This window comes from Taurulus bubalis (assembly GCF_910589615.1).
Source record: "Taurulus bubalis genome assembly, chromosome: 13".
Lineage (NCBI taxonomy): Eukaryota > Metazoa > Chordata > Actinopteri > Perciformes > Cottidae > Taurulus > Taurulus bubalis.
The window spans coordinates 13,077,639-13,100,801 of record NC_136601.1 but is presented as its reverse complement, the minus strand read 5'-3'; the positions used below and the strand labels follow the sequence as shown (position 1 = coordinate 13,100,801).

General features: G+C 43.5%; 1 protein-coding gene across 1 annotated transcript; it reads left to right on the top strand.

Moving 5' to 3' along the window:
* Positions 1-1,275: 1,275 nt before the first annotated feature.
* LOC306745920 (neuronal acetylcholine receptor subunit alpha-3-like) lies at positions 1,276-22,101 on the top strand (the record flags this gene model as incomplete). Its single annotated transcript, XM_079228784.1, has 7 exons — positions 1,276-1,333; positions 17,445-17,584; positions 17,673-17,717; positions 17,802-17,911; positions 18,115-18,322; positions 18,730-19,758; positions 21,976-22,101. The coding sequence occupies 7 exons, from the start codon at positions 1,276-1,278 to the stop codon at positions 22,099-22,101; spliced, it is 1,716 nt and encodes a 571-aa protein (XP_079084910.1).
* Between the last annotated feature and the right edge of the window lie 1,062 nt (positions 22,102-23,163).

Here is a 23,163-nt window from a genome sequence, read left to right as displayed (position 1 = left end):
TGCGTGTGTGTGCGTGTGTGTGTCATATAAACTCCACGTTAGATATAGTTTTTGTGCCAGGTAAGCGGGTTAAGAGGAGTGAATATATTAGCTAGAATACATACAAATACATCTCGTGCTGCTAAAACATGGATAAACATACACATTTAGGTGAATGTGCCTATGCAGGTACACACAAGGACAGTTTCATGAAAAACTAAGAGACAAACCAATTGAAAGCTGTGTCTGTCCATCCTGTTACCTTATAATACATCATTGCTATCTTTGCTAGATTTATTCTTACAAAACAAAACAAAAATTAAGGACTTTAGACTTTTTTATTTCTTATATTTTTCTTCACAAACTTAAAGAAAAGCACAGACAGAAAATACAGATTAAAGTTGTTTCAGTGAAAGTTCATTATTATGCTGACTTTAGTGTATGATATTCACTAAAAAGTGCTTTAAAAACATATATCATATACTGTAGTAGTCAGTGTAGACTTGCATGCTTGACAGTTCTGCTCTGCATTTATAGCTTTCCATTATTTGAATTGGGCAAACTCTGCATCCTTCAAGACTCTATTATAGAGCAGCTAATGCTTTAAGCTGCCTGAGCATTGTTATGCGTACAAAATCAATTAAGTGACTAAATAGGTCATTTACAGCTCAGCAGTGAAAATATGTGATCTTATTTTGTGTATGTGCAGCATCTTTCTCTAGTGCTGTATGAGCAGATGTGATGATAATTTGTTGAGTTTGATATACATTTGTTCAGAACTATAGAGGATATATATATATATATATATATATATATATATATATATATATATATATATATATGCATATTTCAACTTTTAGCAGACAAATACAGTAACATTTTAACAAGTAACAAGTATTTAATGAGTGCAAAAACTGAATATGAGACTAAATGTTCAAGTAGAATTTTGTGTAAGATGGGACCCCCCCCTCGCGCTCCTTGAACCATATGAAACCCATTTCATTATTCCAAACCTATCACCTGTGAGTCACTGTGAGTCAGGTCGCTAGGTTTGGCCCTTGGGTGAGTGAGTGGGACGCGGGGATGGAGGGAGGGGGAAGGTGGGACGTGCAGAAAGAAGTTGGTCATATCGGGAGAGCGCACCGCGAGTCCAACCTCTCCACGCTCGAGAGCGCAAAGGAAAATGTTGCTCGAATCGTAAGGCTTCACAGACGTCTGTAGTGGGTTACTGACAAGACTTCCGTCATTGGCATCGTCTTTTATCCACAGAAAGCATCGTCAAGCGCCGATGTCTCGATGAATTTCTCCGGGAAACTAACACACGTCCTTCTGCTGGTGGTCCTCGCAGCGCAAGGTAAGACACAGCGCGCCGTGCGTCGGCGCTATGCTGGCAAGAAAAGTAGCATTTCACTCGTTACTTTAGGAACACCTTCAACTTATGTAGGACTCATGAGAATGGTTTGCTACCTTACTCGATATCTTACTTTTAAGTTACAATGAGTCACCGACCACCATGTGTTAGGCTACTGCTTTGTGCGCCTTTGAGTGATGATCCGGGAACACCGCTTTTGCCTAAGCGACGACCACATTCAACCAAGCGGGATAACGTGGATATAAACGAAACTTGAGCAGGATGTCAAATGCAAACACGTTTTATTGTTGCAACTGGCAATTTGTGCAAAACTATTTAATATACTTCTTTATTTTCCCTGTCTTTGAACGCTCAGGAGCGCACAATTCGCAGGAAACCGAGAACCCCCTCCCATTTTCATTTGCGCATCTTGCTTGCTGCTCCATAAAAACAGGAGACACCATGTTCTGAGTAGTTGTGCTGCTCACCTGAACAAACTGCACGTGCCTGTAAATAATAATCTCCTATATTCTGTAGAAACTTGTGGAGTCACTGTTGCAGGGAGGGGCTCGGGGTTTACTTTCCGTGGGAGATGATCTGTGATCGTGACTCGTCTCATTTGAACTTCATCACCCAGAGCTAAGCAGCCATCCATTCACAAAACAAGCCAACACATTGGTGACAGACATACGTTTCAATGTTGATTTCATCCTCCAGATGAGAGATGGAGAGTGGTGGGCTCCTCACACCCACAGAGGTCAGAGGTCAAGGTTAGGCACAGGATGGATGTCATGGAGCTGAAGTGGTTCAGTTTCTTGCTTCAGGGCATTTGAATGGGTTTCAGTGGTATTTGAAGTACAGTAGCACCCATAGATCCTGATGCTGCAGCAAGAGTTTAAGTGCAATACTCTCATTTCCCTTGTGGTTTGGTTTATAAAATTCCATCAAGCTGGATCGCTCAGTCAGGTTGTCTGTGTTTTGTTTTGCTCTCTGTGTGATACATTTCTTTTCTCTTCTTTCCAAAATTCCCTCCACACATATTTTATATCTTCTCCTATCTCTGGTTCAGGCTGTCAGTCTCCTGTCTGCTTTTAAACAGCAGATTTTGAAGTTGGGTCCTTGAGTGGCTCTCAGAGGACCCACAGCAGATCAAAGTGTAGATAACTGCTTTAATGCTGCATTCACATGAAACTAAATAGTTATTTTAAACCCAAAAATGCACCTCATTCACAACCACAAAGAGTAGGCCTACACAGAAGCATGCCTCTTGAGAGAGCATCTTTACGATGGGAGCATAATGGGTCTCGATGTGAATGATAACATAACTTGCTTTGAAGTGGTAATGTATTCTTTGGCAGCATATTTTGTTCTAAGTGCTCACTGTTGTTTTTACGCCTTAACAGCTGCCGGTCAGTCTTTTACTGTGGGTTCTTCGTTGCTGAAATTTGAGTTTAGATCCTGACCCACAAAGGCAGAGAGCAGTAACCACGAAAGAAACATGTTCAAGCTGCATGGCAAATTGTGTGACAGATAGAAAGGTTGACATGCATTTGCTCGGACTTCGGTTAATCCTCACAGAATGCGAGTGGGGAAAACAGTTTCCAAAAAACAGGTTTAGATGTCTGCCTGTCCTTCTACTTTAAATGTTGACATCGAAATAAAGTAAATAAAATAAATGTACAGTTTGTGTAATTTAAAGATAGCTTAATATTGGATGATTCCCACAAGAGTCAAAAGTTGATTTCAGATATATGCGTACTCTTTGATAAACCAGTTAGGAGAAGTTTAGCTGAGATTTTGTTCTTCAACATAACTGCCTAATTAAGTAGCTGTTATGTGAATTGTCCATTCATTAGGTTTGTAGTTTTTTACTACCTCTATTTCACCTGCTAGCTTTTACACAGATATTAAGACAGCTGTCAAAAATCCAGATTCGGACCATGACCTAAATGTGTACTTAATGTATTTAGCTTTTCAAGGGCGGTATTTATGAGTCTTTTCTTGATTTACTCAGCCGTTGTGGGTATCGCTCAGACTAAAAGACAAACCCAACATTTTTCCTGGAACTGTGGTTTGAAAAAATTGTGAGAGGAGTAATTATTCTGGCTATAGGTTGAACCACTGCCATGCTATATGAAACTGTTTTCTTTACTTTAAAGCCCAGAGTGCATCAGTGAATTTGTCCCAGATGTGCTACCCGGTGTCCCCTCTCGGGAGCAGCACTAAATAGCTTTGTGTTGTCACGCTCCAGTCGACGAGAAAGACACTGGCTTTGCACATCCTGTAACATGATGCAGACTGAACGCTGAGGAGAAGGGATATGTCTCCGTATGACATGTGGGATGGACTCTTTCACTGTCTCTCTCATTCTCTTCAGCGAGAGAGATTTGCGACGGCCAACTGCTTTGTCGTGACGCCCTTGAACTTGGCAAATTTCAAAAGGAAAAAAAAAGTGGTGCCGTGAAAGGATGAAAGTCTCAAGACTCTCCACAGTTGAACAGAGCTACTGTGTTCTCTCAAGTCATAGGAAATCCTCTGTGTCCTTGCTTAATAGAGGGGGTTGACCTGCTATTTGGAGGGAAATTCAATAATTTGACGATCACCTTCGTCTATGCTCCACTTTGTCCTCCACCTGTCCTCTCTTGCACCCTTCCCTCAATCCCTCATTGGCTGCAGATGATTTTTTTTGTACAAAGGCTGTGTATGCAGATAAGTGACTGAAAACACACATTGATACACACACACTCCCAGTGGAGCGATAAGTGGGCTACAGAAGGTATGGGTGATTCGTCCCTATAACAGAGGAAAAGCTGATCCTGCAGACCATGGGATTGCGGTATTTTAGTCGTCTCTGGCTGGAGTCGCTTGGATGTAAGGTGTGTGGGATCTGTAAAGCTACAGCATGGGGCTGTTAGTTGAGTACATTGGGTAAGGATACATAAAGTCACAGCCTGTGTGATAGGTTGTGATGCTCATCGGCATATTAATGGACAAGATAGTTTTCATGAGTGCATGATGCATTACCCTGCAGCATACATCATCTCCAGCAGAAATAATTGAGAGAATTGTCCAGCCATGCCTGCATTATACTGATCTGATCCTCTAATGTTTGAGGCTTGACCCCTTAACTCACTTTACAGTGCTTTTTAATAGGCTGCAGTTGCATGTTGACAGTGTAAAGAGGATCTTCCTTTTTAAACAAGTTATACCCAAGAGAGCAGCAACTGCATTGCCCGGCTAATAATTAAAGAAATACTCCAGTGAAAAGAGAAGTCTTTACAACTGAGTCTTCACAATGGAGATTGCGGTGTGGCCAAACCATCAAGTGTTCTTTCTTTCACCAGCCTTCAACATGATTTACATTAAGACATTGAGGCCTTTATCTGCTTATGGAGTTGTCTGCTTGCATCGCAGCATCATCAAGCACATTTGCTCTTCTGCCAGACTTAAATTCTTCTCTGAGCTAGCAACTACAGAACGGCTCTCTGGTTTCTCTCCCAGAAGCAATATAGTTGCATCAAAGTCTGACAGGCAATCAGTGAGTATGTGTGTGCTTCTGTGCGTGTGACTTCAGGACTGGATCCTCTTAACGCGATTGTCGTGTGATTATTGCAACTGATCCCTCGCTCCCGCACACATGGTGTTACCACCACAGGCAGAGGACTTATTTCACCGCCTATGGATTGGCTTAAACATCCATACTCCCCTCCAACCAACACCACACACACTTACACTCTTTCACACACAAACACAGACAATTCCTTCTCCAGACATCCCTGCTGAATGATTCCTCCGGGACATCCTGGTTTTTGGTGCTGCCGATGAACTGAGTCACAATTTAGAATGGAGGGAGCGAAAGCTGGATATGACGTTGAGCAACAGAGGCCTCAGATGGAAGACAGGGGTTTTGAGCATTTTGCCCCACTTTTATTTCTCCTCCTTACTTGTTTACATTTTCTATAGACTGATCTAAATCCTTCCTTTAATTGATGTTAATCAATGATTAATTTAATTTATTGTTTTTAATGTATATGTGTGCCAATGTGTCCTGACCACTTTGTGTGTATGTCCAGCTGCTAACACAAGCTAACCCAGCCTTGTGTTGTTTGGCAGTAGCTTTGTGTGTTTGTGGTCTTGCTACTGCAACAGAAGTCCAGTTGCAACAACTTTAAACTTTTAAGGTTAATTAACAGACAAGAGTTAAGCCTTGTTCTCACCGGTCCCTATTAAAACAGTGCCACCCCTCATACATTTTGCTGTTAGTTTCCCATCTTGAATCTGATGTTTTTGTGTTTCCATCCCATTTGCCATTTTCAAGAGTAATTAATGATGATCTCTTTATTTTGCTTGTCTGCAATAGTTTTTGTTCAGTTTGAACGTGTTCTCTATGGTGCACTCTGAGACTTGAAATCAGCAAATCATCATCCACGCCTTGCTTTGTCATGTCGCCCTGCTGAGCGTTGAAGCCCTCACCGATTCGCCTGCTGTATTCGTCAAAGTGTCAAACTCAACCACGATCAGGAAGAATGATTTCAGTTTGCTACAAAAAGAACACAGGATGCTCCAGGGCCTCTTGTTCAAATGTTATAGTTTCCTACATCAGTAGTTCAACAGTGTAAGCCCTCTATTGATCCATTCAGCCATTCATCCATTTTCCATTGACATACCCACACCTGGGTCATGGAAAGTAGCACTGCCTAGCACTCTTTCTTTAAGAATTTCCTTCCTCTTACTGGATTACATACATATATTACATACATTATTTTCATTTTTGCACTCTCCTATTGTTTGTTGTTGCTGTTATTGTATTTACACCTCACACACTTAATATGCACATACATACTTGCACTCTTGCACTTTTACTGTTTATACTCTGTTCTTATTTCTTTCACCCAGCTATTTTATTGTTATTTTTATCTTTATTTTTATTAGTACTGGTATTATTATTGTATATATCTTATATATCTTTCATCCCTGTTGTTTTTATATCTTATCTTATTTTCTGTGTAAACGGCTGCTACTTGACACGAAATTTCCCCTTGGGGATTAATAAAGTATATATTCATTCATTCATTCATCCTGAAACAATTTCAGATCAATATGGGAATGGTCATCTCTGCAGCATATCCTGAGTCAACTCCAGAGGGAGGAAGCTGTCGGGCAGCTTCATTGTCATCTTGAGAGACCCTTGGATGAGCAAGTGCTTGAAACTGAAAAGCTTCTGCTGCCTTAGTTCTTCACTGTGCCTTACACAACTACAGCTAACAAGTCATTTGATCTACTGTGCCCATTATCATATTGCTTTCCCAATACTCAGTGCCTGAGGCTGGAGGTGAGGGTCGGGACGAAGATTAGATGGTTAATTTGATCGGGCAGCTGCTCATCTTCCCTGAATGGGTCGGAAAGCTACTTTCTAGTTCTTTCTGGTTCCTTGTCCTAGAAAGGACATTTATCCACTGTATGTGAGGCAATTGAACAGTGCATAGCAGTGTCACTTGCACATTCAGGAGAATATTTACATTTGGACAGTTTTTAGGTGTAGTTCATCTCATGAATACTTATTGCGTTGTGAATTACATTTTGGGAAAGGCATTTTTCCCAATGGTTTGAAATGAGGGCAAAAGACGTACACTATTTGCTGCTGCTGTAAAAAGAACCTGATAATCTGTAGCTATTTTTATAATTAAACATACGGTAATCCCAGCTGTTAGGGCTGATAATCGGTCACATGGAAACATTTTGTTGAATCTTTCAAACACCTTTTCTGTAGAATGGCTGAGTATTGAGTACCTCCTTAAGGCGCTCTCACTTCTCTTTCCCTCCTTTCTGCCTGGCTGTGGATTAATTCTCTGGATAAATTCAAATGACAGGAGCAGCATCTGAATGTTGGGGAATATCATTGGTGCTTGTGTTGATGCCTGCGTTCACTCTGTCTCAATGTTAATCTCTTTTGATCTTAAGTTAAAGGGGATGAACTTCCCGTTGCTGTCTGTGAGATACGCATAGAAATGTAAGAGCAAATGTGAGGGAAGAGTTATGCCAGAATCAATCTCAAACTACTATATATATATTCTTCCTGTCCATGTCTATCAAGTAAAGCCATGGGCTGATGTTGTCTATCTTGTTCTCAACATTTGGCAGAAGTTTTGTTTTTTGTTTATAGTAAACATAGTTTGGCATTGGGGTACTTAGATATGCGGTTGTCCCATTATACCATATTTACATTTGGAGAATTGTCCTATTTTTTAAATGAAAATGTGAGTTTAATTACAATAAACAATACATAAAAAAACATTTCGCGAATCTGACCTAAAAACTCACACATTTTCTGAGATGAAAGCATGGAGGCAAGCATCCATTGAATTTCATGCATCAGAGTGAATCACATCAACTGTGAGTGGACATACTGTACATAAATAGCAACATGTGCGTACACACAGTACATACACTATATACTGTAGACGATCCCTCATAAATGAAGACACGCATATGCTCAATGGGATGGTCACAGCACATGCAGTAATCACTGTGGATTCTCTTGTGCGTCACTCAGCATGTCACAGTCAGGCCATCAAAAACCCTGGAGAGCGAAGACACGACATCGGGCTTTACTCTGCTTCCTCTTGCTGTAACTTCTCTCCTAATCTATCTTCTCTGCGTTGTTTCTCTCTCCCTCTTTTGTATCTCCCTTCACACACACACACACACACACACACACACACACACACACACACACACACACACACAGCAGTGTATTATTGGAGGGTAATTAGTTTCTTCAGATTGTCCACCACTCGCTGCCAGGCTCATCCTGTTAAGCACATGCATGATCAAAGAGCTTCCCACAGGCCACGGCTCCCTCTGAAGCTTTGGGCTCCTGTAGACACGAGAGACGGGCACAGACTTACTGTTTGGCTTGCTAATTCTGAATCAATGTGGTTATTTAAGGGTGAAATGCATGACTGCTTGATCCGCCTCAGAGCAAAACCTCATTATTTTCTTACTGCATCACAAAGGCAGGGGAAGGAAAGAGTGCATGTCTGGGAAAGTGAATTGTGATTGGCAAGCTGACATCATGTGATTTTCATCATCAGAGGCAAATACATTTCTGTTTACAATGATTAAAAACTTTCATCTAAAGCTTGAGACAAATCAACATACACGAGACAAGAGCCATTTGGTGGGTAGATAGCAGCGTGGCTCTCGATAGCAATGTCGGTTGGTTCACCACTTTGGCACGGATTCAAATATTTAAACTACTATAAGATGGATTCCTATTGACATGTTGTACAAACAGTCAGGCGAAGTATCCTAATGCCTTTGGTGATGCTCTGGCGTTTTCTCTCACACCACTATAAGGTTGTTAGCATGCTGAAATTAGCATTCAGCTCGAAAGTGCCGCTGTGCCCAAAGACAGCCTCACACATCCGCTGGCATGGCTGCATACAATTATTCTTGTTTTAGACACTGTCTATTATTTATGAGAGTGAGCGGGGGTGAAAGCACTGGGGAGGGACTTTTGTATTATTATTTTGTCGGACGTACAACTTTAACCTGCATAATGTTACATTGGCCGGAAGAAGCGGATGGAGCATGGCCACTGTACCAACTGGTCTCATTTTGGCTGCTGCTTCCACTGGTTTATTTGTGAAAATGGTCATTAATATGCATGTGTCGCTAATGTTGGCTGTGATGTGTGTGTGATGTGTGTGTGATGTGTTGTTGGTTTTGTGTGGTAGAAGGGGTGGCTGTCATGCACTCATATTCTACTGTGTACACACAGCTTCTGTCATGATATTGTAGTGACTGTGACTTCATAATTCACCCTTGTGCTTAGTGTGGTTCTATACACTGTTGTTTCATGCAGTTATTCAAGTAATGTGTTATACACGTAGCTATTACTGTTCCGGGATCGCGGTCCCTTTAAGAGTTCGACTGTGGTTGATGACGTATGCCCCAATGCTTGTTAGGTTAGAGGGTAGTGCCATCTTGTGTTTTTTTCTCGACATGTAAAATCAACGAGACACGACTTGTGTTCTCAACTGAAGGAATTGCCTTTTACTTTTAAATGCAAGTTCCTCACTGGTGACCCCGACGTTTGTTTGCTCGGCGTATTCGCAAACACGACTCGACCATGGCCGCGAACGCTGTTCCCCTCAAACTCCCTGAATTCTGGGAATCGTCAGCGTGGTTTGCCCAGGCGGAGGCGCAGTTCGCGCTGCGGGAGATAACCGCTGATGCAACACGGTACTACTACGTTGTGTCGCGCACGTCGCTCCTGTGACAATGGAGGATTCCCCACTTGTCGCAGCAACCTCTTCTTGTCGGCAGCAGTCTTCTTCAGGCTTGTGCTTCTATCACGAGAAGTTTGGACCGAAGGCTCATAAATGCCGCTCACCATGCAGTTTCGGCGGGTTGGGAAACGCCCAGGCCGGCGCTCATTAGTGGCCATGAGCAACGGCCGCGTAGGCAGGCTACTTTTCATCCATGACAACATCTCCGGGCGCCGTTACTGTGCGACACGGGAGGAGCGTCCTGCCTGCATCCCGTTTGGACATGGTGACCGACAGCCATGGCCCCCCGATGGAAGCGGCTAATGGGACCCCCATCCACACGTATGGCACAAGGTACATTGATTTGCGCTTTGGAGGGCATCGGTTTGGCTGGGATTTTGTCACGGCAAAAGTCGCCGTTCCCCTCCTTGGCGCTGATTTTTTGTGTGCGCATGGACTGTTGGTGGATGTTAAGAACCGCCGTTTGATCGACACTGTCACGTTCTGCTCTTATACGTGCACGCTCAGCGGGGCTGACCCCATACGACTGTCTGGCATGCTCTCCACATCGGATGACTTCCACCGTTTGCTGGCTGGTTTTCCAGCACTCACTCAGCCCACTTTCTCTGCGTCGGCCGTGAAGCATGGTGTGGAGCACCATATCGCCACTACTGGTCCACCCGTCTACGCCCGTGCTCGGCGCCTCGACCCGACCAAGCTTGCCGTTGCTAAGGCTGAGTTTTCTAACATGGAACGCCTTGGAATAGTCCACCGATCCGACAGCCCGTGGGCGTCACCCCTTCACATCATCCCCAAACCTGGTGGCGGCTGGCGCCCATGTGGCGACTACCGGCGGCTTAATGAGGCAACGACACCTGACCGATACCCGGTCCCGAACATACAGGATTTTTCAGCACACCTGGCCGGTATGGTGATTTTTTCTAAGGTAGACCTCGTGCGGGGCTATCATCAGGTGCCCATGCATTCACTGGACATTCCGAAAATGGCCGTGATCACGCCGTTTGGTCTTTTTGAGTTCTTAAGGATGCCGTTCGACCTTAAAAACTCAGCCCAATCTTTTCAACGCCTCATGGACTCTGTTTTACGTGACCTGCCTTTTCTTTTTGTGTATTTGGACGACATTCTGGTGGCGAGCACGTCCAAATCTCAGCACCTGTCACACCTCCGAACGCTTTTCGAGCGGCTCAACCAACATGGCCTGATTGTTAACCCTGCCAAGTGCCAGTTTGGTCTCTCCACCATTGACTTCCTGGGACACAGAGCCACCAAGGACGGTGCAGTGCCGCTCCCATCGAAGGTGGAGGCGGTCACGCAGTTTCCACGCCCGCTCACCGTGAAAGCCCTGCAGGAGTTCCTCGGCATGGTGAACTTCTACCACCGTTTCATTCCTCGAGCCGCTCAGCTTATGCAGCCCTTGCACGAGGCCTTGAAAGGTAAGCCCACGCACGCTGTGGACTGGACTGAGGGCAGGGACAAGGCTTTTACTGACACTAAGGCAGCCCTGGCGCAGGCCACCATGCTGGCTCATCCTGCAGCCACCATCGCCATCACCTCCGACGCCTCGGACTACGCTGTCGGTGCCGTCTACGAACAGTGGGTAGGCGGGGCTTGGCAGCCGCTTGCTTTCTTCAGCCGCCAGCTGCGCTCTAACGAGTGCAAGTACAGCACTTTCGACCGGGAGCTGCTGGGTCTCTACCTCGCCATCAGACACTTTCGTTTCCTGCTAGAGGGTTGACACTTCACCGCTTTTGTCGACCACAAGCCACTGGTTTTCGCCATGGCCAAGGTGGCCGAGCCGTGGTCTGCCCGGCAGCAACGTCATCTGTCCTACATTTCCGAGTTCACCACGGATTTACAGCACGTGGCCGGTAAGGACAATCAGGTGGCGGACTGCCTGTCACGGGCTGTGGCAGGGGCAGTCCAGCTTGGTCTGGATTACAGCCGCATGGCAGCGGACCAGACCGCAGACCCAGACGTGCACACCTTGAGGACCTCGACTACGGGTTTGAAAATTGAGGATGTGGTTTTTGGTGAAGCCGGCACCACGCTCATGTGTGACGTCTCCACAGGCAGTCCTCGGCCAATCGTTCCCACGGGGTGGAGACGACGCGTCTTTGATGCCATCCATGGTCTCTCCCATCCTGGTTCGAAGGCATCGCAAAGGCTGGTGACGGCAAAGTTTGTTTGGCACAGCCTCAAAAAAGACGTAAGACACTGGGCTACCACTTGCCTTGAGTGCCAACGGGCCAAAGTACACCACCACACTAAAGCCCCGTTAGAGTTGTTCCCGATGCCAGAGAGGTGGTTTGACCATGTTAACGTGGATCTAGTGGGCCCTCCTCTCAGGGTTTCACCTACCTGTTGACCATGCTTGACAGGACTACCCGTTGGCCTGAGGCTGTGCCACTGACGTCGTTGGCATCTGTCGAGATGACACGGGCATTTATCGGCACCTGGGTGGCCCATTTCGGCACCCCTTCGGACATATCCTCTGACCGGGGCGCGCAGTTCACATCTGAGCTGTGGAACACGGTGGCCCAGAGCCTCGGAACAAAACTCCACCGCACGACTGCATACCACCCGCAGGCTAACGGGCTCTGTGAGCGATTTCATAGGTCAACGAAGGCTTCTCTTCGTGCCGGCCTCAAGGACAGCAACTGGGTCGACAAGCTCCCGTGGGTGATACTTGGCATCAGGACTGCACCGAAGGAGGACCTGCAGTCCTCATCCGCGGAGCTTGTTTATGGCCAACCACTGCGGGTTCCAGGGGATTTTGTCCCTACCTCCACCGTTCCCTGGTCTGCGACTCTCCAACGGGCCGCACTGCTGGACAATGCAAGATTTTTTTGCTCCTGTCCCTACTTCCCGTCACGGCCTCCCTCAGTCGCACATCCCTGCTGGGCTTCAGACGGCTGAATACGTCTTTATTCGCCACGACGCTCACAGGGGGCCGCTACGCCCGCCCTACGAGGGCCCATTCCGTGTTTTGGAGACGGGAGACAAACATTTTGTGGTGGACATGGGTGGTAAACCGGAACGACTCTCCATTGATCGCCTCAAACCAGCTCATTTGGACATTGATAGGCCCATTGAATTGGCCCAGGCCCCACGACGCGGGCGGCTTCCAGCTCTGCAACCACCCCCTGGGCTTGTGGGTTCACCTTCCGCTTGTCCTTTCTCCTTCCCAGGTGCTCTCTTTTAAGTCCTCCAGCCCTGCCTCAATCAGGTGCCTTAAGCAGCTGCAGCTGGGTGAGCGGTGAGGCAGGCTGGGAGATGTAGTTCTTGCCCTGGCGGCCATTTTGTAGCGCCCGTCCACTACCTGTCCCCTTGTGATGCCACAATATTTATGTAGAAATGTGTGTGTAGCTGCATCCTTTGGTCTTTTGACCAAAATACATTACTAGTACTTTTGATGTGTGTCGTATAAATACGATTTTGTATTAACAACCACACAATAAATGCTTTTAGATCAAACATGAGACTAATAGTCAATAATCCAGCGTTAAGTATTCCAACTACACATAAAATATGGATGTTCTACAACACGTGGTGTTTGCTGTCAGATCTAAGAGCCAATCAGCTCTCTGATGTGGCGACAGCCAGGCGTTTCCCATCATGCACTGGGCCACGCAGTCGTTGGAAAGCAACTGCGGCGGCTGACTCTGAAATCGACGGCGACTTGAACTCGTGAGAGTATCGACCACGTGTGCATGACGTCAGAGCAAGTCGGGAGCAAGTCGGACACAAATCTAACCGGCATGCATTGCGCGCCGATCGCCGCCGATCGATTCTGCGCAGAACTGGCTCATCTCGAATGAGCCTAAAGACTCACATTTGGCCGGCGCCCCGACAGAGGGGAGGGGCTTTTCTCAGTGATGATGAATGGCGATATATTATATTTGGTCACATTTAACTTAAGTGGTTGTTGACAGGGGCTTACGGTCTCCCACACACATTTAGCGCGTCAACACAGTATATTTCTTATTTAAATTATTTGGTATATAATGTTTTTTGACAGTATATATTATATATTATTTTTCTTCTTTTTTTTTATCGCAAAATTTTAAGAGGGCGGCGCCCTAGCGCCCTCTATTGACGCACCGCCACTGGTTGAAAACATAATTCCACATCTGGATCAGTTGGAATTACATGTGCTCTGGATTTTAACTTTAACTTGCTCACTGGCTTTCCTTTTCACAGGAAAACTCAGAAATTCTCTTTGAGCCACACAAATTAAATCCTTATTTAGGTACCAGACTACAGCAAGCAGTGCGTGTGCAGAATTATCTGTGGTGAAAGAGCAGAGGTTAGAATTAACTTCCTTTAAATTAAGTCTGAGATCTTCAGTGGCAGAACAAAAAAGGGCATTAGAGGAGTGAATGTGCCAACAGAGAAAAAAAACCCAATGTTGGCTTCATTTTTTTTTGGTCACAGTGAACAAAAGGTCCAATTAATTGACTGATTATAAGTGTCCTGGTTTCCCCTATCCCAATTAGAGGCTTAGACAACTTTTCTGTGTGTGCAGCGAATCAGGGAGCAGCGGGCAGTTGTCAAGGCAGGTACCAAGAGCTGAAATTACCCATGAGTCTCAGGAGGGAGGCCCTCTCATTAAGCTTTAAGACTCAACTCTTCTATGCCAGTGACCTCAGGAAACTTGTTGAGAATTTTAAAGGGGTATAGCAAATGCAAAGGCTCACCCATATAACTAGATCTGACAGCTTTCAGATTAATTTTTAGTTAATTAGCTTTAGAATAAGACACAAAACTTAGATCAAAGTAAGTAAGATCAAATCAGGTTTTTCTCCATTTTTACTCCCCAAATGGTTCTGGCTACATTACCTTCCTTCGGGGTGGCGATCCTGATGATTTGATGAAAGCTATGTAAGCAGAAAATGTTTGGGGGAATAAACATGATGGGGAAAAAAAGCTGTGTGACCTGATTTTCATTTACCTCAATGAACTTGATGAATTGTGTATGTCTCTGCTGGCCTGCAGCCCACTGTGTGTGCTCCATCTGAACTTGAAATAGTTAGGGGAGTGAGGGGTAAAGATTTAAATGTAATTGCATGTGTAATATATGGGGATACGCAAGGTCATTGCATATTCTCCCTCATTTATGTGTCCAGAATCATAACTGTGTTTGTTGTTTGGTCATTGTTTTATGTGCACCAGATGTTGTGATTATGTAAGTGTTGTGAGTGTTTTTGAATTTTTTAGCTCTGTAAACTGAGTTTACCCCTGAGCTGTGTTAGTCCCCTATGAGGTTAAATTAAAAGTGTTGTTAAAACCTGTAAATGTAGAAATCTTAAGAAACGTGTTCACTGTGTCATATTGCTTCACATGCTTCAGATTCAGATTGACCCTCAAATAAAATAACAGGGATACACTTCAATTACATTTTTATTTCCCTGGCCCTAGCGAGTCAGATGTTTTTCAACATGAGTAATTGAACAAGCTTCCCAAAATGAGAAACCAGACAGACTGTAATCTGAGATGTCTGCAAGATATTCATCTACGTGTACTCCCAATGGCAATAAATGGACAAACTGCTTTATGAGTTTACTGTACAGACACTGAATATGAAATATTTGTTTTCGCATAAAGGTTCTTTAAAAAAAAGATGTTTTATGAAAGTACCTTCCTACTGAAATTATTTTTATTCAAGGTACGTGAATGGGATCTTATTGTGGGTGGAAGACATGCATATTGCTAATACTAAAGCCCAACCATACTAGCTTAGGTCATCTAGTTTAATAGCCTGCAATACAAACATATTTATTTTCTAATTCTTATTTGCTTATTTTCACATGTTTGTATTGCCACAAATGTGTGCTAGTTGCTTTCTCGTTGAAAAACTCTCTCCAAGGCAAATGTGTACGTACAAATCTATTTAATCTGAAACATACACTGTTATTGGTTCTCCTTGTACAAAGTTCAATTTTAATATATGGCATACACATTATTAATATATGATATCTTTGAAGATGATGAAGAGTAAATTAATAAAGAAAATATCAAAGTAAGGTTTGTGTAAATTATGTTTACGAGCTTCTGGTTTGTCGAGAGGTAACTGACTTGCGCAAAAAGAAAGTGCCCTATTAACGGGCCATGTTTTATTTAATTGTTGCCAGGGAAACAAACCTTTTCAGTGAATGTGGCTATCTGTGTGTATATGGGTTGTGACCCATTTGCCCTTTTGGCGTAGCACATTTGCCTCCATCTCTAAAATGGTTCCCGCAGCTCGGTAAGTGCAAGTTGGATGGTTTGGAACCATGTTGAATAATGTATGCAGTTTGAAATCCAAGGCCATGCAGTAACAAACCAGTTATCAATAAGAAAACAGCAACAGAGAAAAGAGGCTTTTCAAAGATATGGATGAAGATACAGAGGAATTGAAAGATTATGTTTATTTTCATGTTTTTCTATGTTCTATGTACTGTAGAGAGGACTTTAAACTCCTTGCAGCCACTGGTGCTTTATGAGGTTGTGCTGATGATGAGAGTGCGTGCTGTGAGTGAGGCAACTTTTTATGCTTGGGTCTACAGGCCACCAGTGTAACGAGTAGCAGTGTTCCACTATATGACCACCAGTCCAGCCTTACACATCCTGCACACACACTTGGTCAGACACACTTGGTCAAAGACACACAGTAATGCTTTGCTTAAAGCGTCTTATATTTGGAGATTTCCTAAAAGCTTGCAGGCCTTGCTTCCCCTCTGTAAACAGGAAATAGAAACACACTTTGCTCTCTCACAGCCTTCGCGCCATCCACAGCAAAGATTTGACAGTTAAAGGGTCCTTTCATCTAAAGCAAACTATAACATGTTTTTTGACATCCAGGTATATTTGCTTAGGATATCCACTGTCACTGGAACATATTGCTTAGTCTTTCTGCAGAAGCTACAACGTGTAAGTGAGAACAGTGAGCAAATTGTGAAGTTTTTCAGGAGATTCAATGTGACGGTTTCTGCCTGTGGCTTTCTTTGCTTCATCCACATCTCTCACTTTCTTTTGAAAGAATGAAACATGTCTCAAGGCTTTCTGGTGAAAGTACTGCTTGATGTATCATTGGAAGATTTTCTTGAGCAGAAAGTAATGTGAAATTATTTTTAGTGGCTGACCTTAAATCAAGTCAAATTAATTTACACTTTTTGTCTTAAGGGGCTCCATAACACCTACATTTAAAGCAGTGAATCTCCAACATTTTGACCACTAGTAAGACCCACAAACTTAAAAAAAAAAAAAAAAAAGGATTTAAACCCAGATTTATAGAGACTTTGAGAGCTGTGGATATCGTCTGGCAGAAAATCTGCTGTGGTCCCTAAGACCACCATTGGAAAAGAAAAAAACATCTAGAATGACACTCAAGGTAATTTATTAGTGTTTATCTAAGTAATTACCTTAAATATTGTATACATATAACTGGTTGAACTGACCTTTAACATCTCCACTCAAGAACAATCATTTGCCAAATACCCTAAAGTATACTTGTGAAGAAGTGAAATTAACAGTTTAAAAAACTAAAAAACACTTTTGACTTTTTTAAATATAATTCAGTTCAGCCTGAGAAGTTTCACAGCTAGCATGTAGAATTCAGTATGGACACTTCTCACATCTTAAGTTAGATGTTTTCACTTCACTCAATGACTTTTTAATGCATACCTCACTTCTTTAGTGACCCGGGATTACATTACACCCCTTCCAATAAAAAGTGGAATATCTGGCTTGATCTATGTTTTATTAGTGCCAGATCTCTAAAGAGCCAAGGTGTGTACGAATGTATTTAAGTATTGACAGCTTTTTCTTCTTTCTTTTATGAGGCTGTTTTTCATCCAAGGGAGAGGACAGATTATTTCGGAGGTTGTTCAGGAGGTACAACCAGTTCATCCGACCAGTGGAGAATGTATCAGATCCAGTCACAGTGGAGTTTGAGGTCTCCATGTCTCAACTGGTCAAAGTGGTAAGAGAATAAACATCTCTAAACAAACAAATCATATGTTTTATAAAAGCATCCTTTTCTCTTGGTGACTACTTTGCTTTTTTTTCAGGATGAGGTGAATCAGATTATGGAAACCAATCTGTGGCTGAGACATGTGAGTGAGTTCTATTTTTTATGTAACAGCATTAGTGATGACACATTATTTTTTTATTCATGCTAAGTTTTGTGTGTCTTTTAGGTCTGGAACGACTACAAACTGAAATGGGCCCCTGTTGAGTACGATGGGATTGAGTTCATACGTGTTCCTTCCAATAAGATTTGGAGGCCGGATATTGTTTTGTACAACAAGTAAGTTTTAGTGCACAAATGCTAAAGAAGAGTTCCATGTTTAGCTTGCCTATATGATGAGAAACACAACTGTGCAGAGTTAGGCCTTTAACAATTTAATTATTCCCTTAGTCTTCTTCCTACATGCTAATGCTATTTATTTATGCTCTCCATCTTTTGTGTGAAATAGCCTTTAACTGACCTGTCGTTTACATCTCTCACAGTGCTGTGGGTGACTTCCTTGTGGAAGACAAGACCAAGGCTCTGCTGAAGTTCGATGGCACCATCACGTGGGTTCCTCCAGCTATTTTCAAATCCTCCTGCCCCATGGATATCACCTACTTTCCCTTTGACTACCAGAACTGCTCCATGAAGTTTGGCTCCTGGACTTATGACAAGGCCAAGATTGACCTTGTGCTGATTGGCTCAAAGGTCAGAAGGAGTCTCTGGGGCATATGGGGAGGGATCCTGGCCATTAAACTGCAGCAGTCATGCAGTTGTATTCGACATGACATGTTTACATCGCAATATTGTATTTTTTTGTGGGAACTCATTGAGATATTACCAGGAAGGTTTCAGTACTGAGGCACAATGCCCTTTTATGTGCTCATATAATCTATTCAGAAAACATCTATTAAATTCCTTCACTTTTATGCCAAAAAACATTTAGTGAGGTGTCACAATTTACTAGAGGCAACCTTTGAACATTTAAACTATTCACTGATTTTGTCTCTTTAAACAGACTTGCTTTTTATTTTGCCACACAACACGAAAAACTGTTGGTTTTTCAAATATAAATTTACCCTCAAAATATTCACTTCACATTTGCATTTCTTTAGGTAAACTTGAAAGACTTCTGGGAAAGTGGAGAGTGGGAGATCATTGACGCACCAGGATACAAGCATGACATCAAGTACAACTGCTGCGAGGAGATCTACCCGGACATCACCTACTCCTTCTACATCCGCCGCCTGCCTCTCTTCTACACCATCAACCTCATAATCCCCTGCCTCCTCATCTCCTTCCTCACGGTGCTGGTCTTCTACCTCCCGTCTGACTGCGGCGAGAAGGTCACCCTCTGTATCTCCGTCCTCCTTTCTCTCACTGTGTTCCTGCTGGTCATCACTGAGACCATTCCTTCGACGTCACTTGTCATCCCTCTGATCGGCGAGTACCTCCTCTTCACCATGATTTTTGTCACGCTCAGCATCGTCATCACTGTCTTTGTGCTGAATGTCCACTACCGCACCCCTATGACTCACACAATGCCGGAGTGGGTGAGGTCTGTGTTCCTCGGGGTGCTGCCCAGGGTGATGCTGATGAGGCGGCCCATCGACCAGGGCTGCTCCTCCCCTGACAGTGTTACAGGAAGAGGAGGGAGGAGGGCAGGAAACAAAAAGAGAAAGAACAGCATAGGAGGAGGAAGTGGCACAGGAAGTGTAAGCATTGGGGGTATAACTGGGGGTGTTGCGATTCCACCGCTGGATGTTGGGACAGGGGGAGGAAGAGGAGGGGCTGCCTCCGCTGGTGGCTCCATGAACTGTGTGGAGTACGGTGAGGTGAACCGGGACATGAACAGGAGGTGCCCCTACAGAGGCAAAGAGGTACCGACTCCTGTCCCTCCCTCGATGGTGCCACCTCCTCCACCTCCACCTCCTCCTCCTCCTCCCCCCCCACAGGCACCTCCCACCCAGGGGCCACAGGAGTCAGAGGTACCCAAGGTGCCCAAGGTGCCGCGGCCGTTGAATGCTCCTTCGGCTGTCAACGCTGTTGTTGCCTTTTCCGTGGTGTCGCCAGAGATCAAGCAAGCCATAGAGAGTGTCAGGTACATCGCAGAGAACATGAGGACTCGCAACAAAGCCAAAGAGGTACCAGAGCAAGTTTGAGCTGTCTTGATAATGAAATTGATATTTGTGTTTGGCATTATATTCTGTCAGATGAGTTGGCAGTGCCAGTGTTGTCAAACTTCATCATATCAAGTAAAATAACACATATACATTTATATTTTTACTGCACACATTTTGCTATATCTTGAACATAAAGACAAAGTTATTAATTTCACCTTTACAGTGGAATTTGATAATTTTCTGCCACGAGAGCAGTCCCAAATTACAACTGAAAACATTCAAATTAACATATATACTGATAGAGACTGATAGAGACGTACATAACCTTAAACTACTATATTTATGGGACTAGGTGTCATAACCCAACTCTGAGGCAAAAAACAAAATAATTACACTCAACTGTAGTGGGAAAATCATATTGAATGTATTAACTTAAATAGTTAAGTATACTGACTAACTGTGTAAAATGATCAGTAGACCAGTGTGAAGGTGTTGTGTTGGGTGATTTAAGTATAAAACTCAAAACAGAACAAAACATTTGGAGTTAGCGAGGTAACTTCAGGGTTAACTCTGGGTCTTGAGTTCCACAACGGAGGTTCTTATGGCATTTATGACAATACTTTCGCCTCAGTCTTTCAGCTGTAACTCCGGCAGTGTCACGTCAGCTTCTTGAGCTGTGTGTTGCAGTGAGACATGTCAGAGTCGTGTCTTACAGTCACTGACTAGGTGCAGTGTTACTTTGCTCCGGTTACTTTAATGGACGTGGTGGGTGATAACAAGTTATGGAAGCAAATCTTCTTACTGCTTAGAATTATGTTGTTAAATATATTTTTGCTCCCAAGTCCGTTTCGCCAGGGTTGCAGCTGAAGGAATACGATTACAATATTGTCATACACACCACTTAACTTAACGGAATAAGCACCTGTATTTATACTCAGCTCTACTCAGCTCTCCCAGTGAGCCTTTTTCTGTTGACAAGATGTTTAAGCAGTAATATTATAGATGTGTTAATTTACGCATTCACACAGTAGGTAGGCTATTTCTTGTTACCTGTCCTTCCTTCATTTGGCAGTTTAAACTGCTTTACTCTCAGCCTGAATTATTACTTCTGCGTATTTGTCTAATATTACAGTTCTCTCTTTATTTGTAAAATGTGCCGCTCTGCTGACAGCAGAATCATCCATGTTTAGTCTCGGTCTTGAGCTGAACCCCCACCCCTTATGTGAAGTTCATAACAAAATCCATGGGGCCGTTAAGTGGGATCGCGGCCGTTAGTGAAGCCAGATAACCAAAAGATACCCTGGGTATGTTGAACTTACTTTGTGGTACAGGTGGGCCACAAGGCAAGGGAAAGACAAAACCGCCAAGCCATGGCAGAGGTAGAGGGTCATCACAGAGGCTGAGATCACTAACAACAACCCCAACCTTAAACTTAACTTGGTTCTAATGCCTTGAAATAAATGGTTGACCGTGTGGGGACCAGAGTTTTGTCCCCAGATGGGTGTGCACAGAGTAAGACCCCACAATGTACACAGCACACAAATAAACATAAACATGCAACAACAAAGCAATACTGTACGTCTGTTATCTCTGCAGCGTGTGGATATTCTACCTGGCTTAGCAAAAGGTGGGGAAAGCCATTCACACTGAGCTATAAAGGGAGAGGAAAGCTGCTTGTTGGTTGCAGATGGAGGGCTTTGTGTACGCCTCCTGCACCCTCTGGATGGTCCTGATATGTTTGTTGCTTCAGCTCCATCTTTTCGTAACACAGCTGGGATATTTCTTTGATGCATGCAGAATAGCACACAATGGCATTATGGTCAGTGCAGCCAAGATCCTATTGGCCACACCTGACTGATTGAGGGATACTCCATACTATATGTATACACACACACACACACACACACACACACACACACACACACACACACACACACACACACACACACACACACACACACACTGTACAAAACCACTCCACCAGTAGCCATGGTGGTAAACAGTGCAGCATCTCTTAGCCTCTTTTACACAGAAACTCACAAACTCACATAAAGACACGCCCACACCCCTTATAGCTATTCAGTTGTAATGTTAACAAAGCAAAGTGACTTCCCATTTTGCAATAATCATTAAGCAGAGTTTGCTGGGAGCATTTTTGCAAGAAAAGTGCTATTTTATATGAATTTGTATGTTATATATTTATGACTTATACACTCAAAATGTCCTTCCTCTCCTCAGGTGGAGGACGACTGGAAGTACGTAGCCATGGTCATCGACAGGATCTTCCTCTGGGTTTTCGTGACCGTGTGTGTGTTGGGAACAGTGGGACTCTTCCTCCAGCCACTTATCAGCTTCTTTATGTGAGAAACGTGTCTTTGTCCAGTCTCTTTCACTCTCTTTTTGTCTACTTCTGTCTGTCTCCCACTTAAATTACTTTGGGAATTATCCCTCCTGCAGCTCTTTCACATTTAACACAGAACTGTCTCCTTTCTCTTTTTCTGGTATTGTGTCTCTCATCTCTGTCTCATGCTCTTCTCTGGGACTCCATCATCAGCTATTACTTATAGCTCTCGTCTGTCTATTTCCTCACACGATTTCCCCTGATTTCCCCATCTCATCTTTGATTATCAAGTCTGCTTTCCTTTCCTTTCTCTTTCCCATCTTTATCCTCTCCTGTGCCATGTTTTGACCTGCCAGCTTATCTCGTCAGAGCTGTCTCCTGTCTCCCATTGTGTTCATTATTCTGTGCATTTCCATTCTGTGTGTTTTATTGAAAATATATATATTCAGTCATTGTTATTGTGCAATGTTTTACAATGTGTTTAACAATGTCAGGTAATTATTGGAGTATGTATTATAATAATTGCAATTTTAAGAACCTCTTAACGTTCAAATGGCTGAGAAAGAAGAACTTTATGAGTTTTGCAATAGGACTTTGTCATTGTAAGCCGGTGCAATAAAGACAACACACGTTTGAGAAAAGTTGGACAGTGTGTTTGACTATAACGTCTCAGTTAAAAACAAATACTGACAGCTGGTAATGATATGTATGATGTTGTTCTGATAGCTGCCTTTAGCTTTTGCTATTGTCAGACTGTGTTTCCCTGTAGATAAGTTTGTAAGATACAAAAGAGTGATGCATGGCTCCTGAGAAGGAACACTGGCTACGGCTGCACCCACATGTGTTCACGTTAAGTATATTTACGCATTGCACATGAATTCACAACTTCACTGCAAGATACAATGCAGACACTTTGAATTGCACAACATAGATTAGATTTGTAAAAAGACATTAAAAGCCAAACTGTCTCATGTTATTTAATAATAAAGAAGGTGCTGGACTCAAACTCTGTGTGAACTTCTCACTTTGTCTGCGACGGTTTCCTCTGATGTTCCAGTTTCTTACGATACTGAAGTCACTTGTCA